Genomic DNA, 23115 nt, shown 5'->3' with positions numbered 1-23115 from the left:
TGACTAGACAAAAAGAAAGAGTATTTGGGACAGGCAGGTCCTACAGATGAAATCAGAACAAGGGTGAAACCAGAAAAGAAAGTTTCGGCTGGGATTCGAGTTACACCATTACGTATTAGCGAATAAAGGAAATCTCTACACTGAGATATTTTGACTTTGTAGTGTGCATATGAAGTTTGGCTGGAGGAAAAAAAGAAATCCACATTTTATTTAGAAGAGCTGGTATCATTCAATTCACAATAGTCAAAAATGAGCAAGAAAAGAGGGACTAAAATGACTATATATATTTGAAATAAAAAGCAGCCACACTAACTGTCCTCACCAAATTTTTGCAAAGATGACATGAAAACAGGAGCGAAGCTCTTATCCTTTCACATAACACTTTGCAAACTTTAAGCCTTTCTGTCACTAAATACTAAAGGCAGAACTAGCAGTGAGTTTGTTAATGCTCAAACCCACTCTTCCCTGAACATACGCATAAATAAAGAAAAGCACAAACCATCTCATTTTCCTCCCTTTAAAAGCCAGATTACTGAATTATTTAATACTGAAAAACAAATTTCTGGTGCAAGATGTGTCTTTTTGTAGCCACAGAACCCCTCATCAAGCCTCGTGCGCGTGCACACACACACAAACATGCACACACACACACACACACACACCCCTGGCAATACTGTCAAGCAATCGTGACCACTGGCAGGTCAGCATTACGTATTCATAATGAAAAGGGGGATCTAGTGTATGAAAGCTGCTTGAGTGGAAAACTAATTAAAGGAGGGATGGGGTTGGGGGAGAAAATGAAGCAGAAAACCATACCAGAGAAATCAAGACGCAAATCGTTTTCTGCTTTCCACTATGTTTAGAGCTGGTAAAAGAGTATTTTGAACACTAGATGGAAAAAATGTCAGCTGTTACCAGCATCATTTGGTAAACACATGTTGATCCAGTAATATTTTATGCAGCTAAAATCAATTTCAGCCATTTTGAGATAACGCACAGCAAGATAGGTATTGTGTCTTCTAATTAGAATGCTGCTCATTGCAGCTTTGAACTATGAACCATTTGAAAAACAAAACTAATGCTGCTTTATTTTGTCCTATAAAAGAAACATTTTAAACGTTTAACGTGAAAACTAAATTTCGCTTTTTGAGAAGCATAATGTAACATGAGAAAATAGAATCAACTCTGACATTAACACCTAATGAACATAAATGAAAGGGAAACCTTTCCAAGAGCATACAACTCAGTCTATTCACTTCAAGGCCACAGAACACTCTGAGGTCAAGCTGAGCTTTAGAGAACAAACCCATAAGCAAATCAATGACTATGTATTTTACCATTAAATAAATACAAAGTACATTTGTTGAGATAAAGACTGAAGCTTGTACTTACATCTAGAAGACTGAAAAGTTCCTGCCCTACCCTTTACATAGCAGGCTACCATTAAATCTATTAAACAATCACCACCACAGGTAGTACAGCCCGACATGACAGACAACATTAATCCAATAGGGTGAAAAAGGAGCACGGAATCTGCCAACTTCCCGCACTGCCATTTCCACTGCCTTTCAGAATATCCCATCTGAGCAAGGCCTGTCACAACATCTTAAAGCCTACAAAAGGCATCAAAAGAGAAGAATAACAGACTTAGTGTTTTGCTTGGAAAAAAACTGCTTGCCTTCAGTAGACAAATATGCAAAATATATGGCATCCATCAACACAATATTAACATGAAAAATACAGATCTTGGAAGTCTTTGAACCAAGTACTTTGAATAAAGCAAAATAGGCTTGTATACTAACATCTGTATTGCAAGAATATCACTTATAAAGTGTTCTTAAGACATACTAAATACTAGTCATGCAGGTGCACTGTTAGCCATCTAGAAAAACAGATTTTTCTGTTTTTTATTAATATCAGATATTGTTGTTCTTTAGACTGACCTATCTTTCAACATTCTTGTAATCATTACCTCTCTAGCCCATATTTTCAGTAATATCAATATAAAGGAGTCAATAGGTAAACATTTCAAAGCATAAAAGTGATGGACAAGGAAGGGACTGCAAAAGTGCTATATATCTATCGTATGTATCGTATGCATTTATTGATGCAAGGAATAACAGAAGATTTAAGCAGAAATAAAAAAAAACTGTTGTATGGAAACTCCTTGAAGTTTACATTTATGCATCCTGGTTGTATTAACAAAGAGAAAGCCACACTTTTCAAAGTTGAATTAAAAAATCATGCTAATTAATGACACTATAAAACTTTTCAGCTTGGAAATGGTGAGCATAAGGAAAGCAAGCCATTAATAATCTCCAGTTATTTTCTGTGGTTTCAGAAGCAGTACAGACACACTACGGTAACTTCTGTAAGATGTCCTGAGTTCAGAAACAGAGCACTTGAAAAGAACCCTTTTATCTCATTAGACAGCTTCCAGAACCTGGAAAACATGTACATGAAAAGGATATAACCACAAGCTTACTGCTATGAATGAATGCATGCTCATCAGGCAACTACAAAAAAGAAAAAAAAAAAATTTGTCTCCCCCATTTCTCCTGGAAATTTCTTCTACAAGCAATATACGAATTAATCCCTTGGACAACTGCTCTCCCCTCCTGCTTAATAAAGTATAGATATTATGAGAAATCTGTTCTTTAAAACATTTTGCACTAAAAGGAAGCCATTTTTTTTCAGACTATATGGAACTGGAGGAGGGGTGGAATATCTCAATACATCAGGATGTGCAAGATACATGAAAGCCGTATTTAGCGCATAGAACCAGCCTTCAGCTTCTCATGTGCCCAGGCAAATCATGAATTACTTCGACAGCAGAACAGGCTCTGAAGCAGGAGAGATGCACGCAAGGGGGAGAGGACAGGGGAAGCCAAAGGACCCAGGAAAGATCTGTGGAATTTCAGGGGGGCTGAAGCAGTTCCTCCCTCCCTCTCATCCAACTTTTCTAGCATACCTCCCTCTCCTCACGTTCTCTAGAGTGCGCACTTCTCACCTAACCCCCCTCGGTTCCCACAGGCAACTGAATGGTGATCTCTATCTCCATAATCTCCTGCAGCAGTTGCTACCACCAAAATCATACCTCTCAGGGTGCAGTTTTACAATATAACAGAGCTGATCAGATGCGAAAAGTCCTGCTTTTCTTCCTCCCCTTCCAACCATCTTGCTACCTTGACCACTTGTTGTGCTCCTACCACTTCTCTGTCTCAAACAGGCCAATTCAGAGATCTAGATCAGCAGAAAAGAACATGCAAAAAAAATGGTTTCTACAGGTGTTGGTCCCTGAAGTTATTCACCGTGGGGTAAGATGTAAGAAAATGTCTGTAGGGAATGACTCAGGGGGAGAAGGAAGGAGAAGAAAGAAGAGGAGGTCAGACTCCACAGTTTCACAAGGCCATCTGGCATCAGCTGTTAGATCAGTTTGACCATATTACTGAACTGCATCCTCACGTTGCTTGAGTGCTAGGGCCTGCTCCTAATTTTTCCCCATAGGAAGGACAAAACGCCTTCTAGTTTTTGTGGGTTTTTTTTTCAGGTTTTCTGCATTGGGGGGTGGGGGGGTGGTCACAGAGCCCATCAAACCTGGAGTGCAGGGGATGAGCAAATCTGTGAAAAATCACCTTCTTGATCATAGGATCTCCACACGTATCAAATGCACAGGTTACAAGAACTATCTATTTTATGCCATGAGCCAGTTCAAGTTCAATCACCACAGATCCAATGGAGAAAAAAAAAGAGTTCCAAGAAGAAACTGAAGACAAAGAAAATGCTCTTTGTGTTGTAATTCTGGACATAATTCCTTTTTCTTTTTTTTCTTTCTTTTTTTTTTTTTTTAATAGCAGTACACAGATTACAGCACATCTAACCAATTAATTCAACCAGCCTTATGAAGCAAATAAACACCTACCTAGGCAAAAATGCAAGTTCATCTTCACATAAAGATCAGCTAGTCTTGAACAATTACTTTAATTCACTCACTGCAAGTAAGCCCTTGTTCAACAGAACATTCATTAACTTGCTTTCTCCAGGTTCTTCTGTCTTCCACTCTCTGCCACTTCTCCCTGTACTCAAGCCCCTACTCACCCTGCCCTCAAAGCAAGAGTGAAGTACAGAACATTCCCCATGTGCAATTCCCCTCTATCCCTCTTTACTGTAACACCCTGTTCAAGGAAAATACACACCTTTTAAACATGACAGATAATACAAAATAAGGAATGCAAAGCAAAAACCTAGGCAGATAGTCAAATTAATGAGTTAACTTTACCTCTCTCCCTGGAAAAATGATATTTTTTCAAAGATGAAAATTAACATTTTGGTTAACATCTTTTGGAGTTTACAAGTGGGGGAAAAAAAAAAAATCAAGAAAAGCAAATACCTTTATATTATAACCTAATGTCAGTCAGAAAAACTGGCATGTAAATTTTGATCATTTCTAGCTGAATGAGTAACCTGCACTTTGACTAGATTAGTCATGTCATAGTTAGTCAAAACAAGAGACACTTGTCTTTTCTGTGCTGAAGTTTTACCACCTGTTATGTATTGCAGTGTTAAACAAACTGCACACTTCTTTCCAGAGCATGGCAAGGCTTTAAAGGTGCTCTTAGCAACTTTCAATTTTTGTGGGTAAAAGGATTAACATCACAAGCAAACAAAAATTTGAACTTTAGCACCATTTGGGAGGGCTCCTCTGTGAAATTAAAATCTCTACTCTCTTACAGCTCATATTATAATATGTATGCTTCATGAAAATCAAGCTTTTGATAGTCAGAGCAAGCTGAAATCAATGCCATTTCTGAGGCTTTCAGGGAAGAAAGAGCCATCCCAGCTCCCACAATTCTCTTAGATATGGACTATTTCCAGATTTCTCCTTCACTTCTCTAGTGCACTGTTTCAGTCAAATACAGGACACAAAGCGAAATAAATGCATGTCAAATTTGTAACACATGCCTAGGCTGTTCTACCTTGTTGGTGCAACTGCTAGCGCTTCTGGTAGCATTTACTGCCACAGAATAATGGGCATTTTGCTCTCTAAAAATATGAGTACTGCCAAATCCAGAGTAATATAACCACAAATTCAAGATTAAAAACAAACAGTGAAACTGCAAAAATCTACAAGCAAAGTAAGCAAGCCTTATGGGCTGCGTAACACTGGAAAAGTGTTTGATATCAATGTGTAAGCACTTACATTAAAAAGGCTGACAGTTCATTTGAACAACAAAAAAACTAAATCATGACAAAACACCTAAAAAATCTTCATTCTAAAAAGGGTACAATCAGTATTTCTAAATTTTACAAATAATCTTTATATTCTCTTCCTACAAGGCATACTGTGAATCATGCAATGACTTACTGTAAAAGAAAACAAGGATATTTTCAGCAAGCATACCCTCTCCCTCCCACCCTCAAAAAATTGTACACATACAGAATTAAATTCCGAAGAACAGAAGTGATACCTTCTTGGCCCTTTTGACTGTTAATGCAAATCACTAGGCAGTTTTCATTAATGCACACATACATACTTACTACTGTGTATAGATATCTTTTTAAAGATATCTATAATACATTCCAATGTCTCCCAAGTCTCTTTCCCCTAAAGTTTCAAAAATTTCAAGGAGAGACAAAATAATTCTATCAAGAAACACAAGATCAAAAACATTCATTCTCAAAACCTGGTTTCAGCATACAGTCAAATACTCCCTCTTTTTCTTCACCATCTTCTTTTTTATTGTTTAAATCCCTCTTTTACCCTCGATTCTTACAATCCTGCAAGACATCCTAAAGACAGTAATTGGCAATTCTCCTCAATGACTATTATAAAGAAAATGAGAAAACTTCCATTCAAAACGCACTGACAATGCTTTTATAATAACAGAATTCTTTATATGAAATCTCTTCTTGTCTTTCTGAAAGCTATTAACTCTTAAAACAGTTGTGGAAACACCCAAGTCTACCAGCAACAAATCTCCTTACCATCAAGGGAAGTTATTTTTGTTCAGCCCATACATCTCACAAGGGACTTTGCCTAAAAGATACTCATCAGCTTTATATCACATCCCTCTCCCATTTTAAATCATCAGTGAAAAATTATTTAACAGGATGGACCCTTGCATCACCCTCCACCACGCTCATTTTACTTCTTTAGAGTGTCCTTACTTGTTCAAAAATGCTTCCTGAAATTCTTCTTTCTTGGTTACTGAAACTAATGAAAATAAATTTCTACTTCTATATCCAATGAACAATTTATCAAAAGGAGTTTCTATAGACTCTACACTAAAGGACCACGTTAGAGACTTCTAGTAAACTAGGTCTTGATTTAGGTAAGAGAGACTGCCTAGTCCCAGAGTACTTTCCATTTCTAGTTACAGTGTATTTATATATATATATGTTTAGATTTTAAGTTGTGTAGATTTCACTAGGATTTGAACGTGCAATTACTGAAATTTATGCTGTTGTTACTATTATTTACTTCATTTTAAATCAGAAATAGAGTCTCACAGATTCTTCTAAAAGTCTTCAAAAACACACCTTCAATAAATATATAACCATTTAGTTCACAAAATTCTTCAAGGTATTCAGCAAACTTCAATCACAGTAACTCAGGATTATAAAAAGCAGCTTTAAGTACAACTTGGTACTATCAGAAGTCCCTTCCTATTCAACGCATGTCTCCACAATATTTCAACATTAATACCTTATCAACACCAAACTCTTTTCCATCTTGAGGTGGATCCAAACAGGGTGAGTGCCAACAGACACACGTGAGTAACTTCATGTATATGGATGGTCTCATCTCATTTAACAGAACTACTTGTGCATGACACAGTATGCAGGACTGGAACCCAAGACAAGCTTTTCCTTTCATATCCAATTTTGTGCATTGTCTTCAACAGTTACAGTCTTCCTGGCTGATGGTTCATTTTACAAGAGATGTTAGCTCATATGTGAGTTTTCTCAATTCTCCTTTACATCAACTGGATACTAAGTTGCGATATACTGATATATCCGCTTGAAAATACTGTCAATGGCAATAAAACAACCCCTCTCTGCTACGTCACCAGCAGAGCTGAGTGTATGTATTACCTATTTATTATCTCAGGTCAAAGTTTGTATCTTCTACAGACAGTTTGCTGCACTTCCATAATAACCTAGAACGTTATAAAATACAGAAACATATCCTCATTTTGCATTACTGTTATGGTCAAGGAATCTTTTCAATTTAAGTGCAATTTTTCACATGGATTTTCAGACTGACAACAAGATGAACAGATTCCTCAAAAAAACCACCATCTAAACAAAAACAACAACAAAAATCCTCAGGATTTTCCTGGTACCTGCGATTGCTATAGAAAAATCAATTTTCTCTATACAACCTCCCAAACCGTAAGGAAATGTTAATGACCAGATTAGTGTTAAACACGCACATACAAAAACAGTGGTGCAGGTTATGATGATAAAGAAGTTATCATGAGATTCTTGATTCAACTACATCACTCAGAATCTGATATCATAGAGTACTCCAAAAACCAAAAGTAAATAGACTGATCTTCATAGAAATGAAAATATTATACCGATCCTGCACGTTATGATTCCTCTGAAAACAGAGCATCCATTTTCAGAGTTATTCCATCTTCTTTAGTAATTACTAGGGGAAGAGGGGAAAATGAAAATGTGTAATAGCTACTTGTGGAGTTCAGTTTTCCATTTCTTGCTTTCTCAAAACCTTCAAGAAAGAAGGTAACTTATGGACCACGTACATCACATAGAACCACCTTCCAAGCACTGTTTCACTAGGCAAACAGCATTGAGACAACATACACATTTAACAGACCTGCATCATTATTCACTGGTCATTCTACAAGTTTACAGCAGTTCATAATATAAGGAGCATTTTTAATAAATCTCTGAACTACTGAAGCTGTTATGACATATAACATTACTAACATCATAGACACTAGCACATATCTTTATTACATGTGTCAGCTAACAAAATAGACAAATAATAAAATATAAGGTAAAGCTCTCATATTAATGTGAATAGTCAAATATTTCACTAAATATAACACAGTCCTCTCAAGAAAGAAAGGCAAAATGAATTCATGGTTATTTGAATTATCACCCAGTAAAATAAAATCCTTTAGAAAATTAAATTACCTCCTCTGAGCATAAGAAAGATAATCATAGGCTTTCTTACTGACATGTTCATTTGTAAATACTGAAAGTAACTTACATGCTATGATATTGTCATTCCAAAGAGTACCAATAAAAATTGTTCCAAACATTGTAAATAAAATAGCTTCAGTAACCTAAGTATATTTTTAACTGTGTTGCCATTAAGGTGGCTTTTTAAACTCCAAAGCAAAATAAGAACATGACCAGGGAAGTCACAGGTGAAGAAAAACACTATTTAAACACATTCAGGCAAACTAAAGACAGATAAGCATCCCAAAATCCTCTCAAATTGCTTTAAAATCAAATAATAGACAGACTGACTAATCTAGGAACCTTAAAGCTGCAAAACATACACCTGCTTGGCCACCTACAAGTACCCTAGATCCTGAAGCCCAGCAACCTCGTTCCCTGTAAAACCAGGGCCTAACATTCAGAAGCCACAAATACAGTTTCTGGTTTCTTAGATTTTAAGGTAGACCTTGGAGAGGACCTTTCACACCAGTTTGGTAGAGCATCTAGAGAGAATTCTTGGAAAGAACAAGAGCCAAGCACAAGCCTACAAAGGCTACAAAACTAGACAATAAACATAAGACTCTGAGGTTCAGTGAAAACTTTTAGACTTGCTTCACTTTTATAAGCTAGAAGAACCCAAAAGCACAACTATTTGAGCAGGTAGCTAGTCAACCTTCCTGATTACAGAAGCTCAGCTATAGGAAGATAAGCACAAAAGATGAGAATGCAAGATTTATCCACAGCAACCCCAATGAAGGTTCCTGAACTGAGGTTCCTACCTCAGTTAGGAATCCAACTTCAGGTATAGCATATTCATAGGAAAGAAGAGATATTTGAGTGCTCTCTCTGAGAAGAGCAGCCTGCAGGGCTTTGGGTTTTTTTCTTAAGCCGATTCCATGGGGTACACCAGGAATATGGCTATTCATAGCCAATTTCTATGGAATGCATTTAAACTCAACAAAAACAGACAGCAATGCAAAACTTCAGCAGACATGTAAAGATCCAGGTATGATAATTTACCTAGCACATACCACAGAATAATATCATCGGTAAGAACAGACACAAGTCTTGCTAATGATAGCTTCCTATTTGTGATATGGGGTTAACTCTCCACTATTATACTTCTAACTTCTACCATGAGGTAGAGCAGATGTCAGCTTCCCTAGCCCATACTCCAGACTTCTTTCTGGAAGGCTTCCTTTCCTGTGACAAATGGCTTGCATCAGCTCAGCATTTCTCCAAGAACAGTAACTGTGTGACATAGGCTTACCATCATGCCTTCATCACTGTTGTCACAGTTTACAGCTTGCCAATCTCACCTGTGAACAATCTTGTTATTTTCTATATAGTGTTACTCAGCAGAACAGCAGCAGGGGCACTGGAGCTAGTTGTCCCCACTCTAGAGAGTCACTACCTCACCTGGTCCCATTCAGGTTGTATCCAGACAACCATCTTTCCATATGAAAGTTTTATGTCTTAATATGAAAGCCCAGAAACAGAAGAGATCTCTACAGACATCAAGGAAATGTTCATCCCTGGCAAACAGATTTTCTAACTAGAAATACGTTCTACAAATACAAGCTTAAACTCTTGTTAATCCCTTTTTGCTACTCTGACCTCTTGTTTCATAGTTCAACTGTCCAGTATAGACTAGAAATGTGATATTCTGCCCTTTATTCAGATTTACCTAGATTTGAAAAGGTTCCATCTCATTTTCAGCACAGCAGTACCATTATTCCTCCAGTCCTAATACCTACACTAAAGAATTATCACTCTGTTCTTGTTCTATTTCTACTCTTTCCCCAAGCAGCTGCTAAAAGCAACTAACAAATAGTGAGCAAGACAGACTTCTGATCCAACCTAATGTGACCATTTTTATGTACACTTTATCTTTCCTAATAATCCTTCCCTCCAAATTACAGACACTACCAAACCATACATGCTTATGCAGCCCATAGTACAAAAATATTCACCTGCCTTTTACAACTGCCCATCAGAACACTGATCCATTAACAAGACTTCTCAATCATTTTCTACGCTTGTAAATTCATTACAAGAGCAGGGGTTTATTTTTCCTTCAAAGAATGACCCCACAAGAATTATACCAAAACAATTATTTTTCAGAGTACTACTACATCAGTGAATTTCAAAGAAGGGGAGTGGGAGAGAGGAGATGTTAATGAAAGTGCAATCAATATTCCTACAGAACATTTTTGTTTTCAATGTTAGATGGATATCTCAAATCTTTAGAAATCAACAGAAACTCCATCATGAAGCATCTACATTTGATGCACACTACACAACATGACAGACCTACAAAAGGCAAAGAAATGAAAAGGGAAACCCCATCTTCCTATAGGCACATACGCACAAGCATTGCTAAAGCTACTGCACACCATGGATTGCATCTACTGTAAGACCAGTTCTGCTCTCTCTCACATTTCTGCACAAATCCCTTCTCCAGATTGCATCCACATTCCCCACTCACCCATCAACTGAGGATGAAGTAGGTAGCTGCAGAAGTGAGGGTCTCTAAAAGACCCTACACACACAGGTGACACATACAAAACAGCAAGAGGGGTGGTGAACAGGTAGCATGCCTAGAGACAAAAACTACATTCAAGCATAACATAAGAAACGCATGCCTAGTGAAATTTTATATCAAGTAGCCACTTCTAAGAGTTTATGTCCCATCTTAAGCCTATTCTAGATTGCAGCTGAAGAGCTCTTAAACACATAGTGATCAAGGCAAATTTTAAATTCTCACATCTACTAAAATTATACCATGACTTTAAAAAGTATTCCTTGCAATAGCCATGCATAACAGGGCTTATCCATGCCACTGCCCGCAGAATCAAGGCCACAGACTGTAATTCTAATAGCTGACTTGCAACCTAAAATGAAAGTTCTGAATGCACAGCAAAATAAAAAAATGACTGAAAATCTTAAAAACATTCAGTAGCAGCCAAGTTCTCAACAACTTTATGCATGTAATCTGCCTGCAAGATCACACTCTCAATTAAGACCCATTTATCATCTTTCTTCTCTTTCAAAAAGACCTTCCTTCTAACAGCAAGGGAAGGATCAGCATTTTCAGGCAAACTAGTTTTTCATCCCAGACATACAGAGGGATTAAAAATGGGGTTTACATTGCAACCTGGCTGCTCCATGAAGTGCTCATAAAATTGGAACAGATACCCAGCTGTTACCTAGGAAACAGCAAAGTAAAGTCCCGTGTAAACTATTATGGTCGTTTAACAACCAGAAAATTAGAAACAAAAAGAGTAGCTCAGTACAGAAATGATTTACTGCAATATAGAAAATAAATTCAGTCTCTCAACACACGAACTTCGTATCCTTGAATCAAATTAAGCTCGAAATAAGCTTTGAAACCTGTGATTTAATTGCAGAAAGAATTTTCAGGTTTTCTAGTGAAATACTGTGATCTGCCTTTAACCTAAATACAAATCTCAGGATTGGTAACATCTTTATCTTTGAGGATGTGGAAAGCCAACAGATACAGTACACAACAACAAAATACTTATAAGACTGAATCTTAAAATATATCTAAAAATTCCCATGTTCCTGACTGAATAATATTTCCATACAGCATATCCTTTTCTCTCCCTTTGATTTTAATTCAAGTGTGACAAATATGAGACATGAAGGTCGGGGGGAATGGGAGGGCTTTAAAACTCTGCTCTCAAACAAACAGAAGCCCAGCAATTCAACATAGCTGAAAATAAATATCATACTACATGACCTGCTCCTTATCTATACTAGTATATTTTCCCTCTCCTCGAAGTTTCCATTGTAGTTACAGCTGTTGCAGCTCTAGTGGCATCAGCTGGGAACACAAACCAAAGAAAGCTGAGCAGGCCACTAGTGTTTTAGCTGCTACATCATGTAAAATTGCTCTGAGCAGGATGAGACAACGATGTGGTTGAGTGACAGCAGCTGTTCGGTGAGGGCATTGCCACAAGCAGAGCTGTAATCACAGCCAGGTGCAATTGTGGGAAATTTGGGGGATAAAGGTTAGGCTTGCACCTGTGGCATTCTGTAACTTCCAGCCATGCACTATTTGTTTTTAAAGACCATCTGTCATTTTGACAAGCTCCCTACCTGAACGTCACTGAAGCAAACTACCTTTTGTATTTCTTTAACAAGGCCTTTCTCCCTTTTGTACAACATCCAATTTCAGTCTACGCTTCATAAACAGAAGTGGATATGGTAACTATGGTGTCCTAACTACTGAATCATAAGAATTCAAAACACTCCTAGTTACAGTGATCAATGCTAACTCCTTCAGGAAGATTATCCACACCAAAACCCAGGAAAATCCTGCAACTCGAGCACTTCTATACTGTATCTTTGAGATAAAGTGTGATTTCCCATGTTACTGAGAAGAGTTACCTCCAATTATGTTTAACTACAGTGAAAACATTTTTAATAGAGACTACTGTGCTTCTTTGTCCATCTGTGTAGCCTTGGGCCTGGCAACTAGCTGTGAATGCAACAGTCTACAGACAGAGACCAGCAGTCGGAGGTTACTAAAAGGAAGGGTTATTCGAAAAGAGAAAGATATCCTCATTAAACACCCATTTAAGCAACAAAAAGTACATGCCCAGCCAGCAAGGGATGACAGACGCCAAACCCGCTCACTCCCCAGCGCCTATCATGTGAAGCAGCAGAAGGGCAGCGCTTAGAGCTGACGATGATTTCACCACTTCTCTAAAAATACCGCTCGTGTACGACCCGGCGTGCCCCAAAGCGGGCGCGCAGCGGGCGCGGGAGGCCGAGGCGCGGGGCAGGGGGCGCCGCTGCCCCCGGGCCGGGGCCGGGGCCGCGGCGAGGCGGTGCCCCGCGCCCTCACAAGTTCGCCCCCGCCCCCACCCCCAGCAGCGCGCGCCCGCGGCGACCGTTAACCGCCGCTAACCGCCGCCCCCCGCATCTCACCCGCAGGCAGCGGCACGGAAGCAGCGCGTGTCCCCCCACCCCGCTGGAGCCCGGTCCCGGCTCCTGTCGCCGCTTTTACGTTTCCCAAACAGTTCCCATCTGACCGCTTCAGCGCGGCCAGCGCTCTGGATAACCCCAGCTTCGCTGCAGCAAGAAGCACCAGCCACGGGACACGTTTATTGTATTTTAAGATGGGGGGGGGAGGGAAATAGCCCAACAGCACAGAGCCACCGGCGTGACCCTCCGCAGGCGCCGGGGCAGCAAGCGCCGAAAGCCCGCACCCCGACCCCGAGACCTCCGCCCCGGCGCCAGGGAAGTTGAGCGCGCCGCGGCCGGCAGCCCCCAGCGCCCTCTCTCCCTCCCTCCCGCCCCCGGCGAGCACGGGCACGGGCAGCGCCCGCTACCGCGGGACGCCCGCGGGTGGCGGCGGACACCTACCCGGAGAGCTTCCCAATCTTCACAAAGCTAAACACATCCATCCATGCAGCCGGCCAGCTCTGCCCGTCACTCACTCACTCACTCCAGCAGCGGTAGCGGCAGCAGCAGCTCCATGTCGGGGAGAAGGTTGCGTCCAGCGGCAGCAACAGCCCTTGCAAAGGCAGGAGCCGGCGGCGGAGGCTGCTACCCCCCTCCGGCAGGGAGCTGGGCGTGCAGCATCTCGCAGGAGCGGCATTCATCTGCGCGCAGCCCTCCCTCCCCCCCCCTCCTCCTTCCCTCCCCCGCTCCTCGCGCTGCCTCCCGTGCCCCCTCCGCCGGGTAACTCAAGGCATGAGCAGGGCGCCGTGGCCGCCGGCCCAGGCCCCCGCCGCCCCGCGCACCGGGAGGCTGAGGGGAAGGCGGCCGCGCTCCGCCGCCTCTTTGCAGTATCCCCGGCGGAGGAAGGCGGCGAAGGGCGGCGGGCAGGGGGGGGATAAGCAAGGTGGAAAGAAGGTGGAGGGCGGGAAAGGGGAGTTTCTCCTCTCGCCGGCAATGTCTCCCCCTCCTGTGGGGGAGCGGAGCGCGCAGGCGGCGGCTGCCCGGGCGAGCGCCGCCCGCTGGCTCCCGCCCGAGGCGGCGCTGCAGCCGCTGGCAGCGGGCCGGGCCGGGCCGGGCCGAGGGGCCGAGCGGGGGCCGAGGGGAGGTGGGCCGGGCCGGGGGCACCTCTCCGCACGCTTGCCCTTCCCTTGGGGCAGGCTGGCCCCGGGGAGAGGGGAAGGGCAGCCCTGGTGAGGGGGAGAAGGCTCCTCCCCAGCCCGGGAGAAGCACCCTGGTCCTTGCAAGAAGGCCACTGCCCAGATTCCTCCTCTGAAAGCAAAAGTTGGGGGAAGCAGACAGCCCTCTTCCACCCCTGAGGATCTCTCCTCAGGGATCATGCTTCACTGTCTGGCCATACTTCCCCCTGGGGCAGAGGCAAGCTCTGGTAGCCTCCAGCCAAAGCATTAGATGTTCCTCAGCCATGGACCACTGACAGGCAACAGAGTGGCAAATTCACTGCCCTGCTGTCACTAGAGGAGGTTGTCACCATCCTGTGGCTTCTTTATCCATGCCACGTAAGAAACTCCTGGTTGTGGCAGGAGCACTGCAAGGCCGAGTCATGGCAACATAGTTAAAATCAAGCATTCCTCATTCCATGTGGAAAATGGTGTAGCCGATTTGTCCTGATGTACACAAGAGCGCAAGGAGACACGCTGTCTTGCGCTTCTGCCCTGTATAAAGCTTCAAAATAGGCACTGGAGTTTAACTGCTGTCCATAAGCTTCCTGTGAGTGAGCAGGACAGGAGCCTGGAGAAATTCAAATTCATCTTCACACAAAGATATGCTTCAAAGCTCTACACTACGGTACAATAATTCTCAGCATGGGAATGCATATTCTCCACTTTAGTGTTTTTATTTGTGTCTTTATTTGCTAAACAGATTGGTATGCTTTTTACTTCCCGCAGTTTCTGTCTCTTTTGGAGGCTTGCACCTTAACTCTCTCACCAACCAAAAATTTCAGAAATGACAGTAGAGCCCAATATTTAGACTCTAGCAGCCAGAAAAAAAAATGCATTTTTTTTTAATATTAAAACTTTTATTGATAAGGGAACAAAAAGAACAGGCAGTACGAACACTTGCTGTGCATCATGTTTCAAACTATTCTTTAAAACAGTAACAAGGAATGATTGATCATCTATTTACACTGGGAGAACATTGAACAGCCAGCTTAAAACACTTGCAGACCTACCATAGATGTAAATGGTTTGTGCATATTCTAAAATACCTTATGAAATACTTTATGCTAGTACATCAAAATATTTATGTGGTTCTTACATGTAACTATATTTATTTATTGTTATACCAGATTTTTTAAAACTGTAGAACCTGTGCCTGTCATTCACATTCTTCTACTGATTGGCAAAAATTACAAAGATAACACAGTTTCAGCTGGTTAGAAACTGTGTTATTTATAAAACTGTCATTATTTATTTATAGACTAAGGAGATAGGCCAAGATCCTATAAAGCTAACTGAAGCTGATGAAATGATATACCATATATAAAATTAGGGACATATGCTCTGTATCAAACAAGGTCCCTATCTTGAGTACTTTACACTCCAAGGTTTACCACACAAAGGTGCCTCAAAGCATAGTGGTGAGAGCTACAGAAGTGAAGACGCTTTAAGGGTTCTGTAGAATTTCTATGCTTTCAAGGTCTTTTGGTGAAAAGGCAAATATGATCCTATGATGCATCAACTGAGATATTTCCAGTAGAGATAGAAAAGCAGAAAGCATAAGATCTGACCATAAATGCTACACTCAGCTCATTCAAGAAGTACGTTTGAGGAAAATGAGAGCAGGTGCAGAAAAATGCTAAAAGAATGTTAAAGGTAATGAAGAGTCTGCCTTACGAGAAGAGGCTGAAAGAGCTTAGCCTACCAAAACAAAGACTAAGGGGTGAAAAGACTGCTGTTTATAAATGTATCAGTGTGATAAACAGAGGGTGCAGTACCCAAAATGACTGGCCTTAACAGAAACTCATTAAAATTTGAAACTGAACTGAAATTATTTTTATCTCTTTTCTTGGTATTCCAAACAGATAGAAGAAGTATTGCTATGATTATAATTGCTTTGATATTTTTGTTTTCCTGAGTGGAAATGATTGCAACAGTACAAATTGTCCAGAATGGCTGTGGAGATACTGTTGGGACAGCCGACACCCTGGAGATCCATTAATAGCAAGTCTTATTCCCAGATGTGCAGACATGAACAGAGAACCCAAACAAGTCTACTTGTTCCAACTGTGCTAAATACTGGTAGCTTTCTGGAGCTGTGCTATGTGGGAATCACGCATGGGGGTGGAGATTGGGGTATCAGTCTCAAAATTTCATTCATGGTTCTTTGGGCTCTGGTGTCACAGCAACCAGATATAAAACTATATTTCAGCTGCAGGGAAAGGATAAAACCTGCCAACCCAAAGAAGCAAGGTGGAGGACATTGTTCTGTCTATGTCATGAGTAGACATCAATTAATATACATAGTTTGGACTGGTTTTAGAGCTATCATCTGTAAATGAACATCACATTTTGGTATTATCCCTTCATTTGCAGGATACATCAACTAAACAATGTCATGACTGAACTCTTGCAAATACTTTCATATTTTTTAGTCACTGGTGTGGGATTCTTCTCACTAACTACCAAAAATTAGGGTTCCAGCCTCAGTTAATCATCCCCTGTCTCTGTGGTGGATGGGCACCTATCACTCCAACACATCTCATTCTAAAAAAAGTGACATGAATTGCCCTTTGGAGATACTTTATTTTTTCTGTCAGCTCCAGTAGAGAGGAGGCCCTAGATGCCCATCTTCGACTAGAGGCCTGTCTTCTAGAGGCCTAAAATTAGGTCAGATAAACACATTTGTGGGTGACAAAGGTACATGTAAATACTGAATGAGGACAGCCCAAGACAGCAGAACAACGTGTATTTAGTATCTCAGTAACAAACAATAATTGAACATAAAGTTCCTAATCTTAAACCAGGAAATTGATATCAATTCCTGGCTAAATTTTATCTTTTTTTTTTTTAGAGTAGAATTCTAAGTCTTTATTTTTGAGGATGCTTTGTTATGGTATACTATGACCTTTTTATTACTTTTGCCTGAAGTAATTCAATTAGAACACTTAATACTAATGTTTTGTGTAATCATAGTATCCTACTGTAGATCATGGGCCAGTAAAAGCCTTAATTTCACATATTATGGCAGTTTTGTGTATAGTTTCATTTGTAGAGAAAGCAGTCTGCCTCATTTTATAATGCCCTTTGTTCTAAAGGAAGTGACAGACATATGTAATGCATGTAGGAATGTTTTGGCATCTTAACTTATTAATAACATAAAACCAATTAAATCACTCTAAAAACTATTAATTTTTTCAAACATCTAAATTGCTTGGGTCCTAGGGAAACTGCTGTGAAGATGGGATGTAAATATCTTTATGAATGAGATCAAAACCCATTTATTTGCGTGTTGCTGTGTTTTAGGATTTTTCTTTCTTCATTCTGAGGCACCAAATGCTCAAAGAAGAATATGAGTTGGACTCTCCTGGATACCACACTGCACAAACTTTTTTAGCCCTGTAGTTTGACCAATAATGTTTGTTTTACTACATTTGGGTTAGTACAATTTGATCCTAGATAATTTAAAGGAAGATAGGTAAAATCCCCCACCAAAGACATAAAATGAAACCTCTGGAAATGACTGAAGTCCAGTTTTTCATTTTAATACTTTTGGAGGTCTTGGAAGTTTTCCTCTCAATTAAAAATCTCTCTCTACAATTTTTTTAAGACTAGTCTTTTTTTTATGATTTGGAATCTTAAAAAGATACTTAAAAAGGTATTTCACCTTTAGGATGGATTTTAATTCATCAGGTTAGAATGACATTTTACCTCCTGAGATAACAGCTGAAGGTTCCATGATTTTTTGGTAGTGCTTGATGATATTACTTATATCCAAATGGCATAAATGTTTAAAGGAGTGTGACAATAAAAGCCATTGGCTAATGAGATGTTAGTACAGAGCTGGTATTGAAACCTGAAGTTCCAAGGAAAGATACCATTTTGATATTGTGGTCTGGTACTTACTGAATGTTATTGGTAGAGATAGTTGTTTATGACTGTGTCATGCTAGTAAGTTCTGTAGTAGTTTTCTGGTCTACTTGTATTTCAAACCATTACATTCATTTTTTCAGCTTTGAAGCTTCAAAACATGGATCTTTTTAGAAACTGTTTGTTTATCCCAGTGCTTATTATCCATATAGTATGCAAGTCCATATAAAAATATTATAACAGTTATAGATTTTCTCTGTGTCCACATTTAGAGTGTTATCAAGAAGTCCCTCCACTTTCCTTGAATCAGTACACCCAGCTTCTACACATCAGTTTTGGCACTTTTATTGAATAGAGTTTTATCAGGCATAATTTTTTTATTGACTCATGTAAACTGTTAAGCTCTAAAGGTTTCATTTTCGCTACATAATTTAGTGCAGTAGATGTGATACACATAGAAATTCAAAATTAAATCCTAAATAATTGAAAATTTAAATAATAGCAGATAAGGTTATTTTCTTTCTTGCCATTCAGGAAACAAAGAAATCCAGAGGATGGTTAAGTTAGTACATTCCAACATTTGTGGTTCCTGAACAACAGCCTAAAAGATACTGCATTGGATGGAACAAAATAAGCAAGGATTCCACAATTGGTGCAACCATTTTGCTGAAGCCAGGCATACATAGTCAAAGCTATACAAGCAGGTTGTTTAAAAAAGACGGTGAACAAAAACTACTGGTTGCTGTTATGAACTAAAACGTCTTACAGCATATTGAATCTGATATTAAAAAAATTGTTTTCATATGTTGCAACACACAGACAAGACCAAGTTAAGGAATGGGACCTTAGCCAAAATAAAGATAGTAATATTTTCTGCTTCAATGAATAAGACAATACTAAAGCATTAGTTCTTTTAAAATAAACTGGTCTTCATAAAAAAAGGATTCATTTTTCTGTAATGGATAAGTATGAAATATTCAAAACACAATATGGAGAGAACAGAGTTATCTTCTACTGGCAAAAGATGCCATTCAGGAAAACCTTTAACATGCTTATCAGCCCGATTCATAACATCACTTAGTCTAAAACATAACTTGAACCAGCTACAAAATTAAGCATGTGCTTAAGCGTCGTTTGAATAAATATGACTTCAGCGAATCACGCTTAGAAAAGAAAATATATGAATATGAATCAGAAAAAAAAGAAATGTTAAATGTTAATGTGCATGTAAGTGCTCAAATGTATTTACAGTAAAAGGAAAACTGAGGGAAAAGTAAAAACCTCATCCACCCTGTCTGAAGGCAAATCTAAATTCTGCAATCTGTCTTTTTGATACTTCAACCAAAATAGTGCAGAGACTGAAAATTTTATGGCAACATTAGGAAAAATGAAAAAAGTAGGCATTTTAAAATAAATAAAATATTAAAAAAAAAACTACCAGTGAATCCTTCCTTGAATTATCTATTATATTCTTCAGTTGTGACTAAAATGATCAAATTAATAGTGATTTTTAAAAATCAGAGGCATATTCTATTTTGTATTAAGACATCATCAAAACAGAGGACAGGATAGTTGTATTAGAAATTTATTGGCAGTGGAGATTCTTTGTTTATGGTCTCATGTTTAAAATCTTCAGAAATATTTTGTACTGTTTATTATCCGCTAGTACGAGAATATGATTTCAATTATGGCTTGTAAATTTGCCAGCTTGTCAGTCTAATAACACAAAATACTTTTTTCCCTGTCAGAATAGGGCATTACCATGAAACTCAAGAGACATTGCAAGCTTTTGTTCTATGTAGATCTTCCTGGGAAATATCTGCTACCATCTGAGCTGAGGGGAAAAAAGTGATTTCATAAGAGAAAGAGCAAAATAACCTATACTGAGAGGGGAAAAAAAAATTCACAATGAATAGAAACTTCACAGACATAGTGTATGTGGCATAGTGTATGCCAAAACCTAGTTTTCTCAGTCCATATTTAGGCACTTGAAGATAGGTGGCCTACTTGTCAGTAATACTAAACATTCACAAATGAAAAAGAATTTGCTAGTTCTAAAAACCAAGCAGCTTATACATGACTGCCTGAGTATCTGAAGTGCCAAACTTCATCATGTACATTTGAAATTTTCAGCCTATATTTTTAAACATAATGCACACCATTTTTTATCCACTAAAATGCATTCTTTTTGACCTTAATAGCAGGATTAATCTAGAGCCATGAATTATGTGAGGTCTCAGACAGTATGATAGTTATTCTTAGCTTAGGCGAGTTACAGTGTACTGCATATGCTATTCCATAGTGCCAATGGAAAAGTCAGTCTGTGTGAATCAGGGTTTGGTTTCAGAATGACAGAATGTATAAAAGGTGTGTACAGGCAAGTATATTATGTGGCTTGCATTAAGAATGCTGTTTCTTCCAGGTAGAAGAGAAGACTGCAAGTCTGTCTGCAGAACAAAATAGAGTAAGGTAGTTACTTGTTCAGAATACTGAATAACATGATAAGGAGTCCTCGGGGCTCAATGCATTTCTGATTATTCAAGTGACCATTGGTAAGAATCATTGGGGATTTTCATTTTGTTCAGGCTATGCTGTGCTTCTAGAACAGAAACTAAGTGCCCTAATGCTGCTTAACAGTAAATATTAGAGAAGAATTATCATAGGAATCAGATGCATGGAAAGACTAATGGAAGCTTCAAAGCTTAAAGGGATAACATACCATAAAGCACACAGAATTTTCTTGGGAAAGTGTGCACAGTTTTTAGAAATTCACTACAGCCATCAAGAAGTATTCTGTAAATACAGCACAGTTCAGAAATTATTTGTTTACCCCACTGCATAATACCTAATGCTTTTGGTTAGGAGGTATTAGCAAGTAAGTGTTGCCATACCCATCAGCAAATGGCCTATGAGCAGGGGGAGGAGGGTGAGTAAACTGCAGGTGAAGGCACTTGTGTCATATTTTCTGCTAACCAAAATCTGTTTGCCAGATCATTAAGAAAGATTGACAAAAGTGTCTTACACCTGTACTCTCTGCTTTGGCTGCCAGCTCCACTCCAGGTGAAATGCAAGGACCTATACTGTCTCCGTGCCCATTGCTTCAGAGCTGCCTTACCCTTACCTCTTTGCAGCGCTCTTGTTCCAAAGCTGAAAGCAAAGAGATCAGCTGCAGAGCATTTTCCAGGGAGACCATTCATGTGATTCTTTCCCCCTAAACATTTAAGTCCTCATCATAGCCACTGAAGCCTTGATCATGTACATTGATTCACACAAGTGGACATACGCACCTTCTGGAGCCAAAAGAGTGTCAATGAGGCAATGCACAGCGTAAGAGTCATCGGTCTCTGCAGATGAGCTTACAGGGTAGAGACATTTTAGAGCACAATGCAAGATCACTTTCTTTGTGCTCTCTAATAGAAACAGTCTTTAGAATTCACTGACATTTAATCATCTGCCTCGTATCACTCCTTTTCAGAGTAGCTATTTTGGTGCTATGTGGGGGTTGTCACAGAAATGGTTGCTTAATTCTGATCTAAATTTTGTGATGTGCACCCAGATCTTATACTGATAAGTATTTTACATCCTAATGTAATAATAATAAGAATTAAAAGTGATTCTGTTTCATGAAAGAGCAGTGACATACTTACCAGATATCCCTAGCTCTTTCAAAAAGAAACCTAGCACAATTTCTACAAAGCTGGTGGAAAAACATTCTTACACCAATACACAAGTTCTCACTGCTTGCCCTATCTCTTTAGCTGTGTCTCAGTTAGTCACAGGTGAGCGGATTTTCAGTAGGGTCTAAGAAATCAGGACTTGTTCCATATAAACCACAAGCATTGGTATTTTCAAATCACTACTAGCCTTATAAAATGGCTGAGGTTCAGAACTATTTTGAAGCTTAGCAGCCAGAAAAATATCAGTGAAACTGCCAAGAAGCTTGCTGCTTCATGCAGCAAGGAACACAGATCTAAATGAGATTTTTCTTTTTTCTTGCAGAGAAGCAGTAAGGAGGGGGGGATGGGGAAAGGAGATGCTCACTTTATTTTCCCTGAAATACACTGTGGCTACAGATTTGAATCAACCCAATGAGTGCCTTATGAGTGGTTTTAAGATGTTATAAATGTTGTCCTATTAATGGCTTCTTCACTTTCTCTGCTGAGATCACTACAAATATATGTTTACAATATGCCAGAAGCATTTTTTTTTCCCAGGACAGCTCTTTCAAAGTTAGCTTTGTGCATATCTGCATTTTCTTACTTTACTCAAGCAAACACTTGAGTTGTATGGGTCCATGAGATATTTGCCCATAAAATTAAAAGAGAAAATCCTAAAAAAGTCCAAATACTTTTGGAAAAGCTAAAAATCACTTTTGCTTCAGGATTTTTGCTTCCCCTCTGCTCATCACTGGTGAGGCCACAGCTGGAGTGCTGTGCCCAGGTCTGGGCTCTGCAGTGCAAGAAAGACATGGACCTGCTGGAGCAAGCCCAGCAAGGGCCACAAAGATGATTAAAGAACTGGAGGATCTCTCACAGGAGAAGAGGGTGAAAGACCTGGGACTGTTCAGCCTGGAGAAGGCGCAGGGGGAATCTGATCAATGTTTATAAGTATCTGATGGGAGGATGTAAAGAAGACAGGGCCAGACTCTTCTCAGTGGTGCCCAGCGACAGGCTGGGAGGCAATGGGCACAGACAGAAACACAGGAAATTCCAGCTGAACCTAAGAAATCATGTCTTTACTGTGAGGGTGGTTGAACACAGGAACTGTGTTCCCAGAGAGGTTGTGGAGTCTCTGTCCTTGGAGATATTCAAAACTCAACTGGACATAGTCTTGGGCAACCCGCTCTAGCTGCCCTGCTTGAGCAGGGGGGTTGGACCAGATGATCTCAAGAGGTGTCTTCCAA

At 39.8% G+C, this 23115-nt stretch overlaps 1 protein-coding gene across 1 annotated transcript in view; it reads right to left on the bottom strand.

Annotated features, from left to right (window-relative positions):
- FRMPD4 (FERM and PDZ domain containing 4) overlaps positions 1 to 13697 on the bottom strand; it is a 319255-nt gene extending 305558 nt beyond the window's left edge. The window contains exon 1 of the mRNA XM_067289727.1: positions 13591 to 13697. Coding sequence (XP_067145828.1) covers positions 13591 to 13631 — 41 coding nt within the window. The 5' untranslated portion in view covers positions 13632 to 13697. The remainder of the gene's footprint in view (positions 1 to 13590) is intronic.
- Positions 13698 to 23115: the final 9418 nt, after the last annotated feature.

The sequence above is a fragment of the Apteryx mantelli genome, chromosome 1 (genome assembly GCF_036417845.1).
Source record: "Apteryx mantelli isolate bAptMan1 chromosome 1, bAptMan1.hap1, whole genome shotgun sequence".
NCBI lineage: Eukaryota > Metazoa > Chordata > Aves > Apterygiformes > Apterygidae > Apteryx > Apteryx mantelli.
This window is presented reverse-complemented; position numbering and strand designations above follow the sequence as displayed.